At 40.9% G+C, this 18,137-nt stretch overlaps 1 protein-coding gene across 1 annotated transcript in view; it reads right to left on the bottom strand.

Moving 5' to 3' along the window:
- ATRX (ATRX chromatin remodeler) overlaps positions 1–18,137 on the bottom strand; it is a 3,779,564-nt gene that overhangs the window by 446,747 nt on the left and 3,314,680 nt on the right. The window contains exon 27 of the mRNA XM_044057254.1: positions 9,898–10,021. Within this exon, the coding sequence (XP_043913189.1) occupies positions 9,898–10,021 (124 nt within the window). The remainder of the gene's footprint in view (positions 1–9,897; positions 10,022–18,137) is intronic.

Here is an 18,137-nt window from a genome sequence, read left to right on the forward strand (position 1 = left end):
CTGTTCAGCATATACTTCTCAGAGGTACAGGCAAGCACAGGATGACTATGGCTGACCAAGTTCGCAGACGACTGCAAACTAGGAGCTATAATTCACTCTCCGGCTGACACAGACATCCTCCTAAAGGGTCTCACTGAGACAGATACCTGGTGTCAAAACCACAGCCTCAGGCTAAATGCCAAAAAGTGCATAGTCATCCCCTTTGGAAAAAACAAAGTACCCACAAACTACCACACAGGTGGTAGCCCCCTAAATACAGAAGACGTAATAAGGGATCTGGGGAGCCAAGTAGACAGTAACATCTCCTTTGATAATCACATTGCCAAAGTGGTTAGAAAAAACTTCTATGTGGCCCACCTAATCACAAAAGGGTTTGCATCCAGATCGAAAGAGGTCAATGGGCCCCTCTACGCATCACTCATCAGACCCATCATAGAGTACAGTGCCCCATTTGGGATGTACCTTACAAGACACCTGCAACAACTGGAAAGACCACAGAAGTACCTCACTAAGAGAATCACTGGCCTCAAGCAGATGCCCTATGCAGCTCGACTGAAGTAACTCCAGCTCTATTCAGTTGCATACTGCCTACTCAGAGGTGATCTCTGCCTGACATACAAGGCCATGTCCAACCCAGAATTGATGGACATGCTCCACCTAAAGAAAACCATATCCCCTTGAGCTACACTCTCCAGGGATCTAAACCTCAACACAACAATAAACAGGATGTGCTGGAGGGATAGAGTCCTGTCCCAGAGACTTCCCATGCTCTGGAACAAGATTCCAATCTACATTAGGCAGAGCTCCTAGCTAACCCACCCTCTTCAAGAGAAACCCTGATGAGTGGATGGGAAACCGAAAGTTTACCTCAGGGATCATTTCAATGGCTCTGCCGGACAGAGGCACAGGGAAGTAATCTAAGGGAGCATCGAAAGCCAACACATTCTGGCTAGGCTTATAAATGCCTTCGGGCAGACAGCCTAGTACCTACCTATGAACCTATTAGTCCACAGAGAAAGCCTGTCTTTGTGAAAAATAATGTAAGGGAACTTAGCTGAAACAGCCTGGAGTTCAGAAATTCTTTAAAATGAATATAGCTACTAAAAAGACAGTTTTCCAAGAAAGAAATTTCAGATCACATTAGTCAGATAGTTCAAAGGGACTCTGAGTTAAGGCTTGAAGGACCACAGAACAGTCCCATGGAGAAGAAGGGTCTTTTACTGAGGGCCTGAGAAGAAAAATGGCCTTCATGAGGGGCTTACACAATATGGAAGACACCAGAGAAAGATTTATTTCCTGAATGTAAACTTGCCCAGTCTTTAAAAAGAGTTGCTAGAAAAAGAAAAATGGCTGAAGGGTCGATATTCTGGCTAGAAACCCAAACAGAAAATATTTTCTATTTGCTTCTGCAGAATTTCTTGGTAGAAGCTTTCTTTGAGGCCACAATAATATTGTGAACTGGGGAAGAAAGCCTGTACTGTCTAACTATTACTGGAAGAGGAGAAACCATGTAGCTAGCTTGAGGGCATGGAGGTTAGGATGCTGAATTCTTGATGGATGGGATAGGAGATCCTGAGCAGGAACCAGTATCCATGGCTGACATCACAAGTGAGACCGTAGAAAAGGGGAAACATACTTGTCGAGGCCAGAAGGGGGCAATGAGGATGACTAGGGTCTTCAGCCTGTTTGCTTTCTATAAGAATTTTGGAATCAGGGGAAGAGGAGGGTAGGCAATAAAAGAGATCCGGGGGCGCCAATCGTTGATCAGGGCTTCTCTTGGTGACTCCCCCTGAGGAAGAATCGGAGCAAAGTACATGCTGCATTTGTTAAAAGGGGGGGGGGGTTGCAAAAAAGTCACAGTATGGCTGGCCCCATCATCTGAAAGTCATAATCGATACTCAATGATTGAGAAACAACTCATGAGGCATCAGAATGGATCTGCTTTCTTTGCCACTAGCACGTTGGCTTTCCCCAGGATGTGAGTTGCAATAAGACAGCGGTCCGATGAGATCGCCCATACCCAAACCCTCATGGCCTCTCTTCACAGGGGGTAAGATCACGTTCCTCCTTGCTTGCTGATATACCAGACTACGGACATGTTGTCCCTCTGAATTGCAAAAGTCCCCAGAGGGAGAGCATTTTGAAAGTCCTGCAATGCTAGACTGACTGCTCTCATCTCTAGAATACTGATATGCAAATTAATCTCTAGAGGGGACCACATGCCTTGGACCGCCCTACCCAAGAAATGCCACCCCACCCCAATTGGGAAAACTTCCACAGTCACTGTGGCAACAGTGGAGGCAGAAAGACGAAAGGTCTGCCAAGAAAAAGATCACTGGATTAAATCCACCAATGAATATGATGTTTGCAAACTGGAGTGAGTTTTACAGGAAAGGACAGGGGCTGACAAAGAATGGACTATTGAAAAGCCAAGGTCCACTGGAGAATTTGCATAAAGAAGCGTGCTAAGGGAACCAGACATATGGCAGCTGACATCGGCCCCAGAGCTTGCAGCACTAATCTTGCTGGAGGAGAAATTTGATAAAGTATAGTCTGAACTTAATGTCTTAAGGAAGTAATGCGGTGGTGAGGTAAAGAAGCTAACCGAGTTGTAGTATTCAATAAAAGTCCTTAAGAATTCCAAGCTCTGTACTGGGACGCATTTTGATTTGGTAAGATTTATCACAATATCCAAGATATTGCAAACCTGGAGTAAACAGTCCCTGGCTTGCAGAAGTTGATGCCTGGATGGAGCAGCAAGAAGCCAGTCATCTAGATATGAAAACACCTGGAATCCGCTGAACCTCAAGTGAGCTGTTACTACTGCCATGCATTGGTAAACACCTTGGGGGCTATGGTGACCCCAAAGGGCAGAGCTATGAATTGGTAATGATTAGCTCCCAGCCAAAAGCTTAGGTACCTCCTGGATTGCCTGTCTATTTTCATGTGATAGTACCCATCTTGGAGATCTATGGAGCACATCCAATCATCAACGGGCAGGAAGGACTGGACTGTGACCATTTGGAACTTCTTCTTTACATACTTGCTTCATCATGTTTAGATACAAAATGGGTCTGGGGTCCCTTGTTTTCTTTAGCACTAAGTTCCGAATCCTATCTGGTTGGGTGGGAACTTTTAGATGATTCTTTTCTCTAGCAGTTTTTGCATTTCTTGTGCTGCATCCTTCCCCTGACTGGATGGAAAGTCAGGAAGTTTCTTCCTTTGAGGAAAAGGAAGAATGGAAAATGGTATGTAGTAACCTCTGGATATTACCCTTAGCACCCAATAATCTTTTGTGATATCATATCCAGGCGTCTAGGTGCAAAGAAAATCGACCCTTCGACTGCTTCCAGAGTTGAACAGTAGGGCAGTGCTTCAAGAGTACTGATATGGCCTATCTGAAAAACAGCCTCTAAAGCCCTGGTTCTGTGGGCCCCCTCTGCGGCTATAGCAACATCTACTGTTAAAGCTTCCTCCTCTGCCTCTGGAGGAATTCTCCTGGCGCGAATCCTGGAAAGGTCCCTGAGACTTACAGAGCCACATATTCTTATCACCTTGCTGGTTTCTTGAGAAGGTTTGTTGAGGGGCAGAAAACTTGATTCCCACAACAGACGGTGTCCTTTCTTCTTGTTCATTGTGGGTAAGCGTGTCCTTGACTGATGGCCCAAACAAGGAAGTGCCATCAAATGAGGAATTAATAAAGGATGTCTTGAAGGGTTCTGTAAAATCTCATAGCCGCATTAAGGCAGGTCTCCTTTCGGTTATCCTTGAACCTGCTACTCGTGAGGTACATTCCTGTGTATGGGAGATCAACCTCATCACAGTGTTTGAAAAAGACAGCAGAATGGCCAGTTGAGAGGAAGTCTTTTTGAAATCCTCATAAGACATGGACTCCGAGAGAGTATTTGATAACTCCTTCATCAAATCTCTCTGTAGCCTAGCAAAATGTGCCAAATAATTTAGACACCTCAGCACAAAGCTAGCTGTGGCAAACACTTGTTTTTCAAATCTGTCCAACGTTCTGGACTCTGTTCAGTGGATGGACAAAAGAGCTCTGGCTCTGCCAGCTCATTCTTGGTGGTTGCCACCACTACAGCATCAACTGGGACACCTTTGCTCCAGTGGGGTCTATAACAAGGTGGGGCCAAAAATCTGTCCGGGTGCTTGGGGATGGGTTTGATAGTGTCCATTTCATTCTATGCCAGTGGGAAACCAACTCAATCAGTTCATCTGCTGGGGGGGGGGGGTCAGGCAGAGATGGTCCACAACTGAAAGCCTCCAGAAACACTGATTCTTCAGGAGAAAAAGATTGGGAAGACCAACCACCTTTCTGTTTGAGGATCCCAAGAGTATTTCCAAAGGAGATGTCATCAGGTGGTGATCTGGGGAAGTCCTCTCCCTCATCAAAATCAGTGTCTTCCATGAGATACTCCATCGGGGAGTCAATGTGTCTCCTCCTACACATCCTCTTCTGAGGGTTCTCATCCATAGGATATTCAGGGGAGGTGTTGGAAGAGAGGGGAAATTCCTCTAGAGAACTGTATGGAGACCTCCTGGAACTGGTTGTCCCTGTGGAATAGATGTGATGGGCAGAGAGCTTGGAACCAAAGAAGGGAAAGGGGTAGGATCTGAGACAAGAGACAACGGTTCTCTGTGGATTGAGAAAAAGCCCTTTCTACCAACTTGAAAGTTGAAGGACCAGTGGAAACCCTTTCCTCCTTCCTCAGAGCCAACACCTCCAAAGAAGGTAGGTCAGGACCACACCTGGATGTCTCAAGGGAAGAACTGAATCTGAGCTGTCCAGGGCTGAAGTTCTGAAAGGAAGGGACGGATTCTACAAACTCGGAGGCAAGCCCAACTCCTCAGACAAGGTGTCGACAGCTCAGCTCCGAGACCCTCTCTGACCCGAGGTATCGGAGCAGAACCAGGCAGGGAAACTGTCAGTGGTGAGGAAGAAACTTTCCTTCGACCTGACATTGAACCTCTCAGGGATCTCGGATCTTGGGACTCCAAAACCACAGGTTGGACTAGAGAGTAAGACAGTACGGACTTTGTAGGTGCACTCAAGGATCCAGGAGGGGATGGAGCTGGCAGGACCCCCATCTGGATTTGAGACCTGAAAAACCTCTGCACCATCTTATCCACATCCACCTCTGACAAACTTCTGGAAGACCCGGAAGATGCTGTGGAAGAGGGCCTAAGATTTTTTTTGATGTTTGGAACAGCTAAACTGGCAAGAAGGGAGATACAGGCTTAATTGTATGCTCCAGGGTATGGTTCTTGTGGGAAGAACTAGTTCACAGATCTGAGGGCCTGGGATCTGACAAGAAGTGGAAGGGAGTGGAAAGATCACAATCTGAACCAACTCTGTTGGATCTGAGTACAGTATAAGATCTGAAGGAAAACTTCCAGACTTGGGATCTGAAATTTTTCGTATCTTCTCCAACGGCTCTGAGGAAGCCCTAGGGGACTTCGGAGGAGACCTCCTTTTTGCATCTGAAAAAACTGACTTGGCTGACTTTGAGAGGTTTTGAGTCCCAGAAGAAGCTGGTAGTAATCCTTATAGAATTAGCTTATATTGCCTGTCAGCTAAAGCTCAAGGATTAAAGGTTGAGCATAGCAAACAGGCCATACTGAGATGATCGGGTACTAGGCAGTAAACAGACACTTCTTGTGTGCATCTGAACTGGGGATCTTATGCCCACAAAAAAGTGCATTTTTTAAACCCTGTCTGTTTCTCCGACATAGGTAATAAACAAAAGTGTGTACAGAACTCAAAGAAAGAAAACAAATGCAAGAGAGAGAGAGAGACTTCAGAAAATACAGAATATAACAGAATACTAAAAATGGTATTAAAGAGTTACCTAAAAAGGTACAGAATAATGGCATAGTGGAAAGAACTACCAAAGTAGGAGAAAAAAGGCGACATAGAGAAGAAAAATACTAGAACCTAATGCCCAGCGAAAAACTAAAAGGAGTAAAGAAAAGATGAAAAAAATGTTTATGAAGGAAAAGAGAATAGTATATATAATAATAATTCAAGCCAAAAATGGGAAGCAACCACTCAGTATCATAAAACTTGATAAATCAAAAAAACAATGAACTGGAAGCCACGGAATCCAGATAAATGAATCCAACTTTAATATAAAACTTAATTAAAATCCAAAGGTTAAGCGCTTTCGTCTAAGCAAAGTTAGATTTCTAAAGAACCATTTGAAATTTAAATAGGAACCGACATCATAAAAAAACTCAACCAGAACCTCCCTTATATAGAAAATTACCAACCGATGCTGCAAAGTAACAAAAAACATCCCTTCATTTAAAGCAACAGACGTTTACATACCACCATGTGCAAAATATAACTGATTCAAATATAAATGTTCTGTCAATTGTAAGAGCCGATGTATTCGCTTGAACACTTCAAGACGTTTAAAACAAACAAACATAAAACTAAATAGACTATTATAACAATGTGAAGTATACTGTCAATTACAAAACTGATGCTTTGTGTTTAAGCACGCAAGCAATCAAAATTGCCTCATTTAAACCAGGGTTACTGGCCGTGTCTAATCTCAATTGGCAAAGCAATTCTTTGCACATCAGACAGTTTTAGAGTTAAAGTCCAACATAGAGGACAATTTTATACACTTTTTGGATGTTACTCTACTAAAGAAACCTGATGGCACCCTTGCAATGACCATTTACAGAAAACCTAACATTGCAATGCATTTTTGCATTTTACAAGTAATTATCCCTACTGGGTCTATATCACTTCATCCAAGTGACACTTCAATGAACAGCATTTCATCAGAAATGCTGTTCATCAAATTCTGCTCAAGTGGGGGGCTGTGGCCTCCACACCCCTGCTAATTATATATACCAATTCCCAGATCGCACTACAGTGAGGAAAGGGCAAATTTCCTGATCCTCACTGTACTGCAATCTCAGTATGAACAGTTCGACGAACGCCATGTTCGGTGCAAGTCCATTGAAAATGCTGTTTGCTGAACTGACACGGACCCATCCCTACCACCAAAAATAAGGGATCATTAAAAGTCAGTTTATTTGGGTTTCAAGGTAGCCCTCAGATGATTCAGACTGTATTAAACAATTTGAGATTTTAAAAAGGATGTTCATGGAGCAAGGCTACCAGGAATCTCTTATTGCTTCATATTATTCTTACATTTTGTCTGCTAGATCAGACCAATATGCCCTGATTATTAGTAGGGGATTACAGAATTTGTCACAGAACTCTGCCCAAACTCATAAATTGGTGGGTCCAATTAACAACAACTTCATTTCCTATTTCTCCTTGGATTCCTTTGATATTAAGAGGGTTATTTGAAAGAACGGGCCAATTTTACAATATGAGGAGAGTTTCAAAGATCTTTTTGCTAGTCCACCTGGGTTTATTCACAAAAACTATTTGTGTGTTAAGCGAACATTGGAGAAGACATATTTGCCACTGAGCACATGTGTAGAAGCAAGCAATGTGTACACATTGTTTCCCAATACAATGGGGCATGGTGGGATAACATTTAACCTTGGATTACTAAGGACAAACATTTTTGTTATACAAGGGTAGTATGTTTGGCTTTGTGCCAATCTTGTCCAGCTTTTTACATCGGCAAGACCAATAATGACCTTAACAAACGCATATACGAACACCTTTATTGCATTAATAAAAAAGGAAAACAAAAATGTCCTGGCAAGGCATGCATCCCTGTGTAGTAATAATTGTTCTTATAAATTTTGTATTTTGGAACGGCTGAGTTCAGAGATTCGGGGAGGGGAGTGGCAAAACAGTCTGATGTACAATGAACTGCATTGGCAACTGAGATTAGATGCCGCCATTAACCCTGGTTTAAATGAGTTAATTTCAAATCCTTGCATGCTTAAACACAAAGCATCAGTTTTGTAATTTACAGTACACTACACAGTTTTAACATCGTATTTGGTTTTATGTTGATGTTTATTTTAAACTTTGTGAACTGCTCAAATGAATGCATCATCTCTTATAATTGACAGAACGTTCATATTTTAATCAATTACATTTTGCACATGGTGGTATGTAAATGTCTGTTGCTTTAAATGAAGGGATGTTTTTTATTACTTTGTAAGATCGACCCGTAATTTTGTATATAAGGGAGGTTCTGGTTGAGTTTTTTATGAAGACACTTGCTATTTAGATTTCAAATGGTTCTGAAGAAGTCCTAACTTTGCTTAGACTTTTAGATTTAGATTTTAATTAACTTTTATATTAAAGTTGGATTCATTTGTCTGGATTCCCTGGTTTCCAGTTTGTTGTTTTACTGATGATAATGATAATGAAAAAGCAACCTTACTAGTTTGAGAGTGGAACCTGCGTCTAACCACAATGCCAGCAAATGAGATCCGAGGTAATGGGGCTGGAATAGAGCATTATGGGTAGAGGGAGCAGCTCGAGAGCTGGATCAGAAGTCTAGTGTATGTAGCCGAGTGTTAAATCTGAGGATCAGATCCGAACTTGTTTGTGAGGCAGAATGAAAAAGACCATATCAGATCAAAATGTTTAACGATATGGAAGTTTTAGTGAAACAAAATCAGGATAGAAAGTTGCATAAACTTGTAAGAGATGTACGTGAATATGCCGCAAAACAAGCTTATCCCTTACCTAATGGTTTTACAGCAGCTCTGGATATTAATCTCAGAACTGGGGCTGGGGCTGACATTTTATCTTCAGACATTTTAGTTTCAGAGATGGATAATAATTAGAGATAAGCAGTTTTGTGATGGTAATGACTTTTTCGAGTATCCACTGCTGAAACAGTGAGAGGTTAGCCGTATGCAGGGAACTGAATCAGGGTTATCAGGAAATGCCACAGTCTACGGGGATATCAGTGAGGAAGGGCAGACAAAAGAGGAGAAACTGAAAAAACAACAGAAGAGGCAATTAGCCCAGTTGGTGTGTCTGACGGATGTAGAAGTTGGACATTATGAATTTAATTTTAGTGATATTTCTTTCCCACCTGAACATTCTACTCTGTTGAAAAAGGGTTTTACTTTTGTTCCTTGTTTTAAAACATATATGGCTAAGCTGCTTATTAATTTAAAAGTGTACTCGAGGCAATTGAATTTAAGAATGTTTTTTGGTGAGAACAGTGGGTTACATAAGGTGTATTAATAAGAATCCTTTTGTGGATAATTTAAAGAGGGATTTAATAACTAACAAGAAGATTAGGATCATGAAACCTGACAAGAGTGGTGGTGGAATTATTATGAATCAAATGGATTATGTTTTAAAAATATTGGACATTCTTAATGGTGATTAAAAATATTGGACATTCTTAATGATGACAACTTATGAAAGAGTTTCAAGGAATGAAACGAATATTGTCTATGCAAAAATTGACTATTTGAAGTGATCTTTCAGGGTGTAATTTTGCAAACAGAGTTTGAGTATCTATGGGTTATTCTACATTCCGAATTTCAAAGATTCATAAAAAATGTCTCTGATTCATCTTTGAGACCTATAGGGGTAGCACAGGGAGAGAAGACAGGACCTATACCAGCAACATTTACAGATTTCATTGTAAGGACATTTTAGAGTGTAAATGTCACATATGTGATTCATGGCATCTTTTAGAAATGTTGAGAAGTTTAGAGTACAATGAAAATATTGTGTTCATAGCTATAACCTCTGAGAATTTATTTTCAGTAATTCCCCATGATGCAGGAATGGACCTTTTCTTGGAGAGTTTGATTCGGGACAGGGATCTAGCTAATAGTAAAATTAAGTTGTTTTTTGATTTAATGGAATTAGTCCTGGCTAACAATTCTTTATTCTTTGAAGGGGGTGTGTTGGGACAGATCTCTGGTGTGATGATGGGAGTCAGGTGTGCGTCCATATATAGTTACCTGGTACTCGCTGAATGGGAGAACAGATCTGCTCTCGTTCTCTATTTTTTGGAATATATGGCTGTTTATTACAGGTTTCTTGATGACATTTTAATTTTATGGAAAGGCGACCAGAGTTTGGTACCTGAATTCATGAAATATTTAAATAGCACAACCACTTAACAAGATGTATTTGTACCAGATTGATTATTTGGATATTTGTTTACATAAGGGTCTGGTTAATCACTGTTTTGCATTCTCAGTTTATAGAAAAAAAAGACGCACTCTAATTCATTCTACATTTTCACAGATGATATCCCATGTTCCAAAAATGAGGGATTGTGAAAGTACAGATGGTCCAGTTGGCCAGATCAGTAAGTGATGATGCAATATTTATTGGTGACATGGACAACTTGATCAAAATGTTAAAACAGATAGGTTATTCCTTGAACACGTTAAATAAAATTAAAAAGGAGATTTTTAAGGGTAGAAGTACGACATTTATGCCTATTATTAAAAAAAGAGTTGGATACCGGGATAACAAATACAGAATTGATAACATGTTCAAAAATGGAAAGAAATGGATGCTATGGTGATTCCTTATAATCATGATGCTCCTACCATTGTAAAAACCTTTAGAAAAACATGAAACACTATATTTACCCCTAAAATAACAGACTGGTTGGGTGGGTCTCCACATGTGTTTTTTGGTAGGGGTAGGAATACTAATGGGTGGTTGGAGAACAACAAAGAATTCTAGATAGTCACCTTTAAATCCCTGATGAGTAAATGCTGGGCATGTAAATTTTGTTAAGCATATTAGTGATGGACCTTATGCAATGGTAATGAAGTATGATAGGGCCACTGCTTGTCCAGGTTGAATCAACTGCATTGAATCTTTTTTCTTCGTTTTTTTCTCTTTATAATTAATTTCGTATTTGCATTATTTTTAATAGTTTTTGTCCTGTATGTTTATCTTTGCTTATATTTGCTGGGGCTCTTTCCACTTGAGTCTCCACTGAAATGGGTTGCTTACTATCAACGCAATGCAAAAAGTTAATAACCTTTTTTTTTTACAATTATTTTGTATTGTGATTTAATATTTGTATATTGTCACTTTATCCTTATTTATGTTTGCTGGGGGTCTCCACTGAAAATGGGTTTGTTTGCAAACTCAGTTGGACTAACCCGGTTAACAAATGTGAAATAAATAAATAAATAAACTGTAATAGTAAAATGGCGATTTACTTGGCACCCTGTATAACATTGTCAAGCATTTTATATAAGAAAAATAATCAGGCAATTAAAGGATCAGATTGGTGAACATGTGAGAGACATTAAAAACAAAAAAATAACTAATGCATTATACATGCATTGAAAGGAGTATGTCAGTTTTAAAAGATTTTTATGTTTGTGGTAGACAGGATTATTTACAATGAAATGGAAGGTGATGCCAACTGGCTAAGCTTCTGGTGTCATTCTAAGGGGATCCAGTATTTGTCTGCCTGGGATGACATGATTGACTGACCACGATGCTTTGCCAGAGATGGCCTGCACCTGTCTCCCTTGGAATTCCAGATACTTGCTAAGGCTCTTGCCACCACTATAGTGCCTTTTTTAGGCAAGGTTCAAATGACAAATTCACCACTGTAACAGTTACAAGCAAGCAAAATCTAAGGGTAATCCTACTCAATGCTAGAACTCTAAACCTTAAAATGCATTCACTCGAGGCACTCCTTAAAAGGGAGAACATCGACATCTGTGCAGTGACAGAGTGCCCCCCTGCATTACCAGGTTATAAATCATACCACACCTTTCGGCCACCTAACCTGGACCGAAACACTAAAGGCGGAGGCGTGTCCATATTCATTAAGGATATCCACACCTCCAGGCTAGTTGCTCAGCATAATGCATCTGAGATTATCCAAGTGTGACTAACTCTGGGCAAGACTGCAATCCAAATTGTAACTTGCTACAGATCCCCCACCATGCCCAAGGATTCCCACTCCTCATTTATTGATACAATGGAAAATATTAGGGAACAACCCAACACCCTAATAATGGGCGATTTGAACCAACCCACCATTAACTGGGAAAACTACTCATGTACCAACTCGTTTGCTCAACTTTTTCTGGAATTCATAAATTCCAACACCTTGGATCAATTTATCCACACCCACCAGGGGCAGCAATATCCTAGAACTGGTCGTTACCAACATGGGCGACCGGTGTTCCACACCACAGGTCAATTCCACACTGCTCAGAACCGTCCACAAGCTAATCACCCTAGACATCCACATCCTACCCCCACCCCCCAATTAGGGAAACCACCGTAAAAACTTTCTCCAAAGCCAATTTCACGCTTAACACAGAAGAGGCAAACTTCACGACACCCATGCAGACAGACAATAGAGGTACAACTGCTGAATCCTACACAAATGCACTTTATAAGCACTTACATGAGTCCATGGATTGTGCTATCCCTAACAGAACCAAGATGCTATCCTCCAAAAAAGGAAGCCAATCTGGCGGTCTCTTGCCATAAACAAACTCTACAACAGAAGAAAGAAACTGTTGCAAAAAAAAAAAAAAACAAACAAAAAAGAGTAAAATCTCATGAATGGAGGAACTCCCTTGGTCAGCCTCAGTAAAAAGCTGAGATCCCTCATAGAATCCTCCAAAGCTAGTTACGAAATCAAAATTGCCACTGATTCTAAAGACCATCACAAAGCATTCTATAGCTATGTCAAGAATCTCAAGAGCAACACTCATATCTGCATTGAGTTACAGCACAATGGTGCTAAATATACAGAAAGAAATGATATTGCCAACATCCTGGCAGATAGGTTCAGTGCTAACTTTACCTCCCTCACTCCCTAAAGGGCCCGTCTCTATACCGGAAGAATGCAAAGTTCCTGTAATCATGGCTGCACAGGTAAAAACCACACTCTACAAAGCCAAGAACACAGCATCCATGGAACCTGACAACATCCCAGGCTGCAGTCTACACAAAGTACAAAATGAACTGGCACCCCACCTAAGCACCATGTTCAATTATAGCCTCACCTCAGGCTTTGTGCCCACTGAATGGCGCACAGCGACGATTATCCCACTCCACAAAGGGGGAGCCACCAAGGACCCCGGGAACAATCGTCCCATTAGCCTAATGAGCCTGGTCTGCAAGGCCATGGAATGTATCATCATGGAACTTATAAACAAAGACATTGGTAATCTCCAAACTCTGGACCCCACTCAGTTTGGGTTTGTAAAAGGCAGATAATGTCTCCTAAACCTGACAGACTTCTTTGAAGCAGTCACCAAAGCCGTAGACGAGGGTAAGGTGGTTCACACAGCCTATCTAGATCTCACCAAGGCTTTTGACACCATCTCCTACTTTGGAATTATAGATAAACTCACTAAACTAGGTATAAATCCCTATGTTGCAAGATGGGTTGCCAACTGGCTCACTGACAGAACCCACAATGTGAAAATAGCAGACTCCAAATCTGACTTCAGACTAGTGACAACTGGAGTACCACAGGGTTCAGTCCTGGGTCTTCTCCTGTTTTGTATCTACTTCTCTGAAGTACAGGCTAATACAGAAGGTATTTCGCTAACGAAGATCGCAGATGACTGCAAACTAGGAGCCATAATCAAACCTCCTAACAATGTGGACATCCAACAAAAGGGCCTCACTGAGACAGATGTCTGGTGTCAAAACCATGGCCTCAAGCTCAATGCCAAAAAGTGCATTGTCATCCCCTTTGGTAAAATCTCTGTACCCATGAGTCAACACATAGGTGGTAGTCTACTTAACATTGAAAGTGTGATGAGACCTTGGGATTACAGGTGAACAGTAGTCTCTACTTTGATAATCACATCACCACAGTAGTCAGGAAATCTCTACGTGGCACACCTCATCATAAAAGGTTTCTCATTCAGGAAAAAAGAGGTCATTGTTCCCCTCTACTCGTCACTCATTAGACCCATTACAGAGTACAACGCCCCTTTTGGTATTTACTTCACAAGACATCTACAACAATTGAAAAGGCCGCTGAAATACCTCACAAAGAGGATTACTGGCCTCAAACAGATGCCCTACGCAGACCGTCTCAAAAAACTCCAGCTTTACTCTGTCGCATATCGTCTACTCAAAGGCAATCTCTGCCTAACATACACAGCTATGTCAAACCCAGAGCTGTTGGACATGCTCCACTTAAAGAAATCCCAATCCCTCCGAGCTACACTCTCTAGGGACATAAACCTTGTCACCACAATAAACAGAACATGCTGGGGGGATAGATTCCTGTCCCAGAGACTTCCCATACTCTGGAACAAACTACCCATCTATATCAAACAAAGCTCTTCATTAGCACTCAAGAAGAATCTTGATGATTGGATGGGAAATAGGAAATTCACCCCGGGGAACACCTCTGTGGCTCTGCTCAACAGGGGCACAGGAAAATAATTTTCTTGGGTGGCAAACGCCAGGGTACCTTTTTGGCTAGGCTTATATAGGCCCTAGGGCCAGTAGCCTAGTACCTAGCTATGAACCTATGCTGAGAACTTTTTAGAATATAAGGAAACTGTATGGCAGTTCAGATTGAATACTATGGAAAAACTGGTCCTCACTAAGCAATGTTCGATCCATGGCGTTTTGAATTTCCATGCTGGAATGATTCAGAATTATTAAAAATTATTTAAAATAGTGATTTCACTAAGACGGTTTATAAAAATGTATTAAAATTGTTAAATATGGAATGTAAGTATGTTAAGAGAATATTTATTAGATTAAATTGATTAATGTTGTTTTTTGTATGGCTGCTGTTGAGGTATGGCTATTGTTTAAGGTTATTAAAGGAAGTTTAATGACGTGATTAAATAACTCTGATGAAGCCTTGTTTGGATAAGGCGAAAGTGCTAGTCTATTAAAGTTTGAACCAAACTAAATTAATATATTGTTTTCGGCTGTTTAGTTTTCAGTTCTCATGCCGTTTTGATTTTTACTGTCTTTGTGGAGTTGATCACTTTGTGGTGAATTTGCAGAAGATGATTTCGGACACACAGGAAGAAGGCAAGAAGAAATTGGGGTGTCCAGCTAAAAGACCGAAAGACTGCAAAAAAGACCTGCAACAGTCAGGCATGGTTGTCAAAGAAGGTAAAAAAGAAGCAATGGCATGGTTATTGCGTACATATTTTAAACCCTGCTTTAATTTACAATTGTGGTAGAACTGCACACTGCTACTACCAGATTTGTACTTTAATTACGTATTACTGCATTTTTCCATAAACAGCATTACTGGTAAATTTCTGCATTGTTTGGTGCCTTAAACTGTAGTAGGAGTTCAATAACGAAAGAATTGTCTCTGCTCCAGTTTATGCTTTTATGCTTCACTGCTTTTACATTCTGTTTATTATTTACCTGCTTGAATTCTGTGTCTGCCCTATTCCTCACTCATACATTAATCTAAAGTTTCTGCAAGAGCTCCAATGTCGCCTTTATTTGACTGCTAGCCTCTGTAGCTAGTCTTTTTGTTCCTTAAAAATTCCCCAACCCTCCCCACCATTCTGCTGCTCTTGAATTATAAGTTTTCCTCTCTGCCCTCCACCCCTTATGATTAACTGATTTCCAGAATCCTTCTCTTCCCTATTTCACTGCAATTGACTGCTACATAAGCGATTTATGTAATCAGATTCTTCCCACTCATTGTTTTGCCTAGATCCGTGATACTGAGTGCCCACCCAGCAAAACAGTGTTGCTCTTGAGTAAACCTCCTTTACTACAAACTGTCTCCTGCTTATTTTCCTGGAGATTAGCAAAGCTTGCAATCCTAGCCTGCATTCCAAAAGGGTTTTACCTATGTCCAAGTGTCATCTAGGGAAAGTTAAGCACCATGTGATCTCTTTTGTTTCCTGTTTTTATTTATGCATTTCACTGATTTTTTGTACAAACAAAAATGTTCTGTCAGTTATTGTCTTGAAATTACTTTCAGCAAGGGATTTCCAGCTAGTTTTAAGTGGTTTGATTTAGTACTGCACTTGTGGGTCTTTCCTACTGCGTTTTACATCAAAAGAACTGTTTTATTCATCTTGTGGCAGGAGTCGTTTGCTTGGTCTACCTGATTTGGGAAATACACAAAATGACTCATAGTGTACTCATTTTATTGGCTAGAAGGCTCATTAGTTAGCATTCTGTTTTTTTTTTCTGTGCGGCTATAAATTTTGCATGTTTGCGTGGGTTAGCAGTGCCCTGTAAAGTAGCAAACAATTAGAAAGTAAAGTTTCTCTATATAATGGTCCATAAACTGTACCCTGTAAAGCAGCAATACAGTGCAACTACTGTGTGCCAACAAGCCTAGAGCAGCTGGTTGGGCCTCGCGTGGCAACACCTACAGATTTAGTAGAATTCAGTATTGTGGAAGTATTCAAGTTATTGGAATTTAGTATGGGTTTAGCTTAATCTGCCCCAATAAATAACCCTTATTAGTCTGCACAAAGCACCCTTCTAACCCCAATACCTCTTCCCATTGCTTACAAATTAAAGGACTGTACATTATGGATATTCAGTTTTTTAACTTCCCTGTAGCCAGTTTGGTGGATATGGGCATCTTGAGTCAATGAAGCAATTGTCTCATGTTTATTGACAGCCACTTAATCCCTAAAGAATCAGACACAGTATGCGAGAGGTGTAAATACAAAATAACAATGGAAGCTAAACTCTTGCATACAAGCCAACATCAGATTGTCAAAACCACACACACAACATCCACCTCACATAGCACACAACATATGCTGAAGTACTTAAAAGCACTCTTCCTAAACAACAAGGATCACAGGGATTTGGGAGGGTGGCCTAATGGTTAAGAGGTTTGCCTTAGAATCAATAGGTACAGGGTTTGAGTCTTACAAGGGATAACAGGCTAGGCTTAAAATGGCTCGCAAGGACAGTTAGCCTAGTACTAATCTATGACCCTATGAACCTAGAATGCCTGCTGTCAAAACTATGCCTCAGGAAGCCCAAAGAAACTCAGGAAAAAAAAACACCACCTAACATCACATATACTGTCACTCTCAGGAGAACCCTAAACACTAAACCCTAAGGCCAGCAAACATACTTCCTAGGACTATCATCATAGGGAACTCCATCTTAAGATATGCTGATATCCCTCTAACCAGGCTGAACAAAGAAAAGATAACTGTTAGTTGCTTATCTGGAGCCAGGATCCACCAAATCAAGCACATGCTCAAGTCATTACACCACAGGTACCAGCATGATTCCATCATAGTCCATGTAGGATATACCTCCCTGGACTATATGGAAAGAGACACTGTGGAACTTTCATACTGTTTGTCTCAGACTGATACGAGCCTGGCACTGATCAGCATATTACCATTACAGATGAGGATGCCATAATATGAGCAAAAAATGACTGATTTCAATAACTGGCCATCTTTCTGCTAATATTCTAAGGGGATCCAATACTTGTCAACTTGGGAGGACATGGTCAACACCCCAGGTTTCTTTACCAAGGATATGACAAACTTACCAACATAGCAAAATCAGCTCAACAAAACTTCAAGGTGTTACTGCTTAATGCCAGCAGCCTAAATAAAAAAGAAGCTATACTACTTTCAAACACTCCTCACAGTCGAGAATACAGATATATGTGCAGTTACTGAGACATGGTTTAAAGTGGTAGAAAGTACCATGGCAGTGCGATGTTTCAGTGTCTTCCATACTTTTACACCAGTAGCTGACAGACAAATGCTAAAGGTGGAGGTGTCTTAATATATATCAATAACAAGCATACCTCGTGTGGTTCAAACAGGATGACCTGCTGGAGTTCCTCCTCATGCACATCACCACACCACAGACAAACTCCAGTACCATATTCTAGCCAGCTATGGGCCACTCACCATGCCGCAAAAAGCTAACAATGCATGCTTGGACCTACTGGAGACACGACCCAACCTAACACCTTACTCAGGTGAAACCTTAATCACCCCTCTATAGATTAGGTATCCTACACGGCTTCAAACCTACAAGCACAGAGTTCCATGGACTCTAAATACAAAAAACATTGACCAAACAGTGAATATGCCCACTAGAGTCTCCAACATACTGGACCTCGTACTCACAAATATGGGGGAACATTGCCCCCCCCCATGTCTCGTCATCCCTGGTAAGGTCTGACCAGAAAGCTATTTCTTTTGAAATGAAAATCAACTCTGTAATCCCATTAAAACCAGTAACAATTAGA

The sequence above is a fragment of the Protopterus annectens genome, chromosome 15.part0 (genome assembly GCF_019279795.1).
Source record: "Protopterus annectens isolate FY-2018-M chromosome 15.part0, PAN1.0, whole genome shotgun sequence".
Lineage (NCBI taxonomy): Eukaryota > Metazoa > Chordata > Ceratodontiformes > Protopteridae > Protopterus > Protopterus annectens.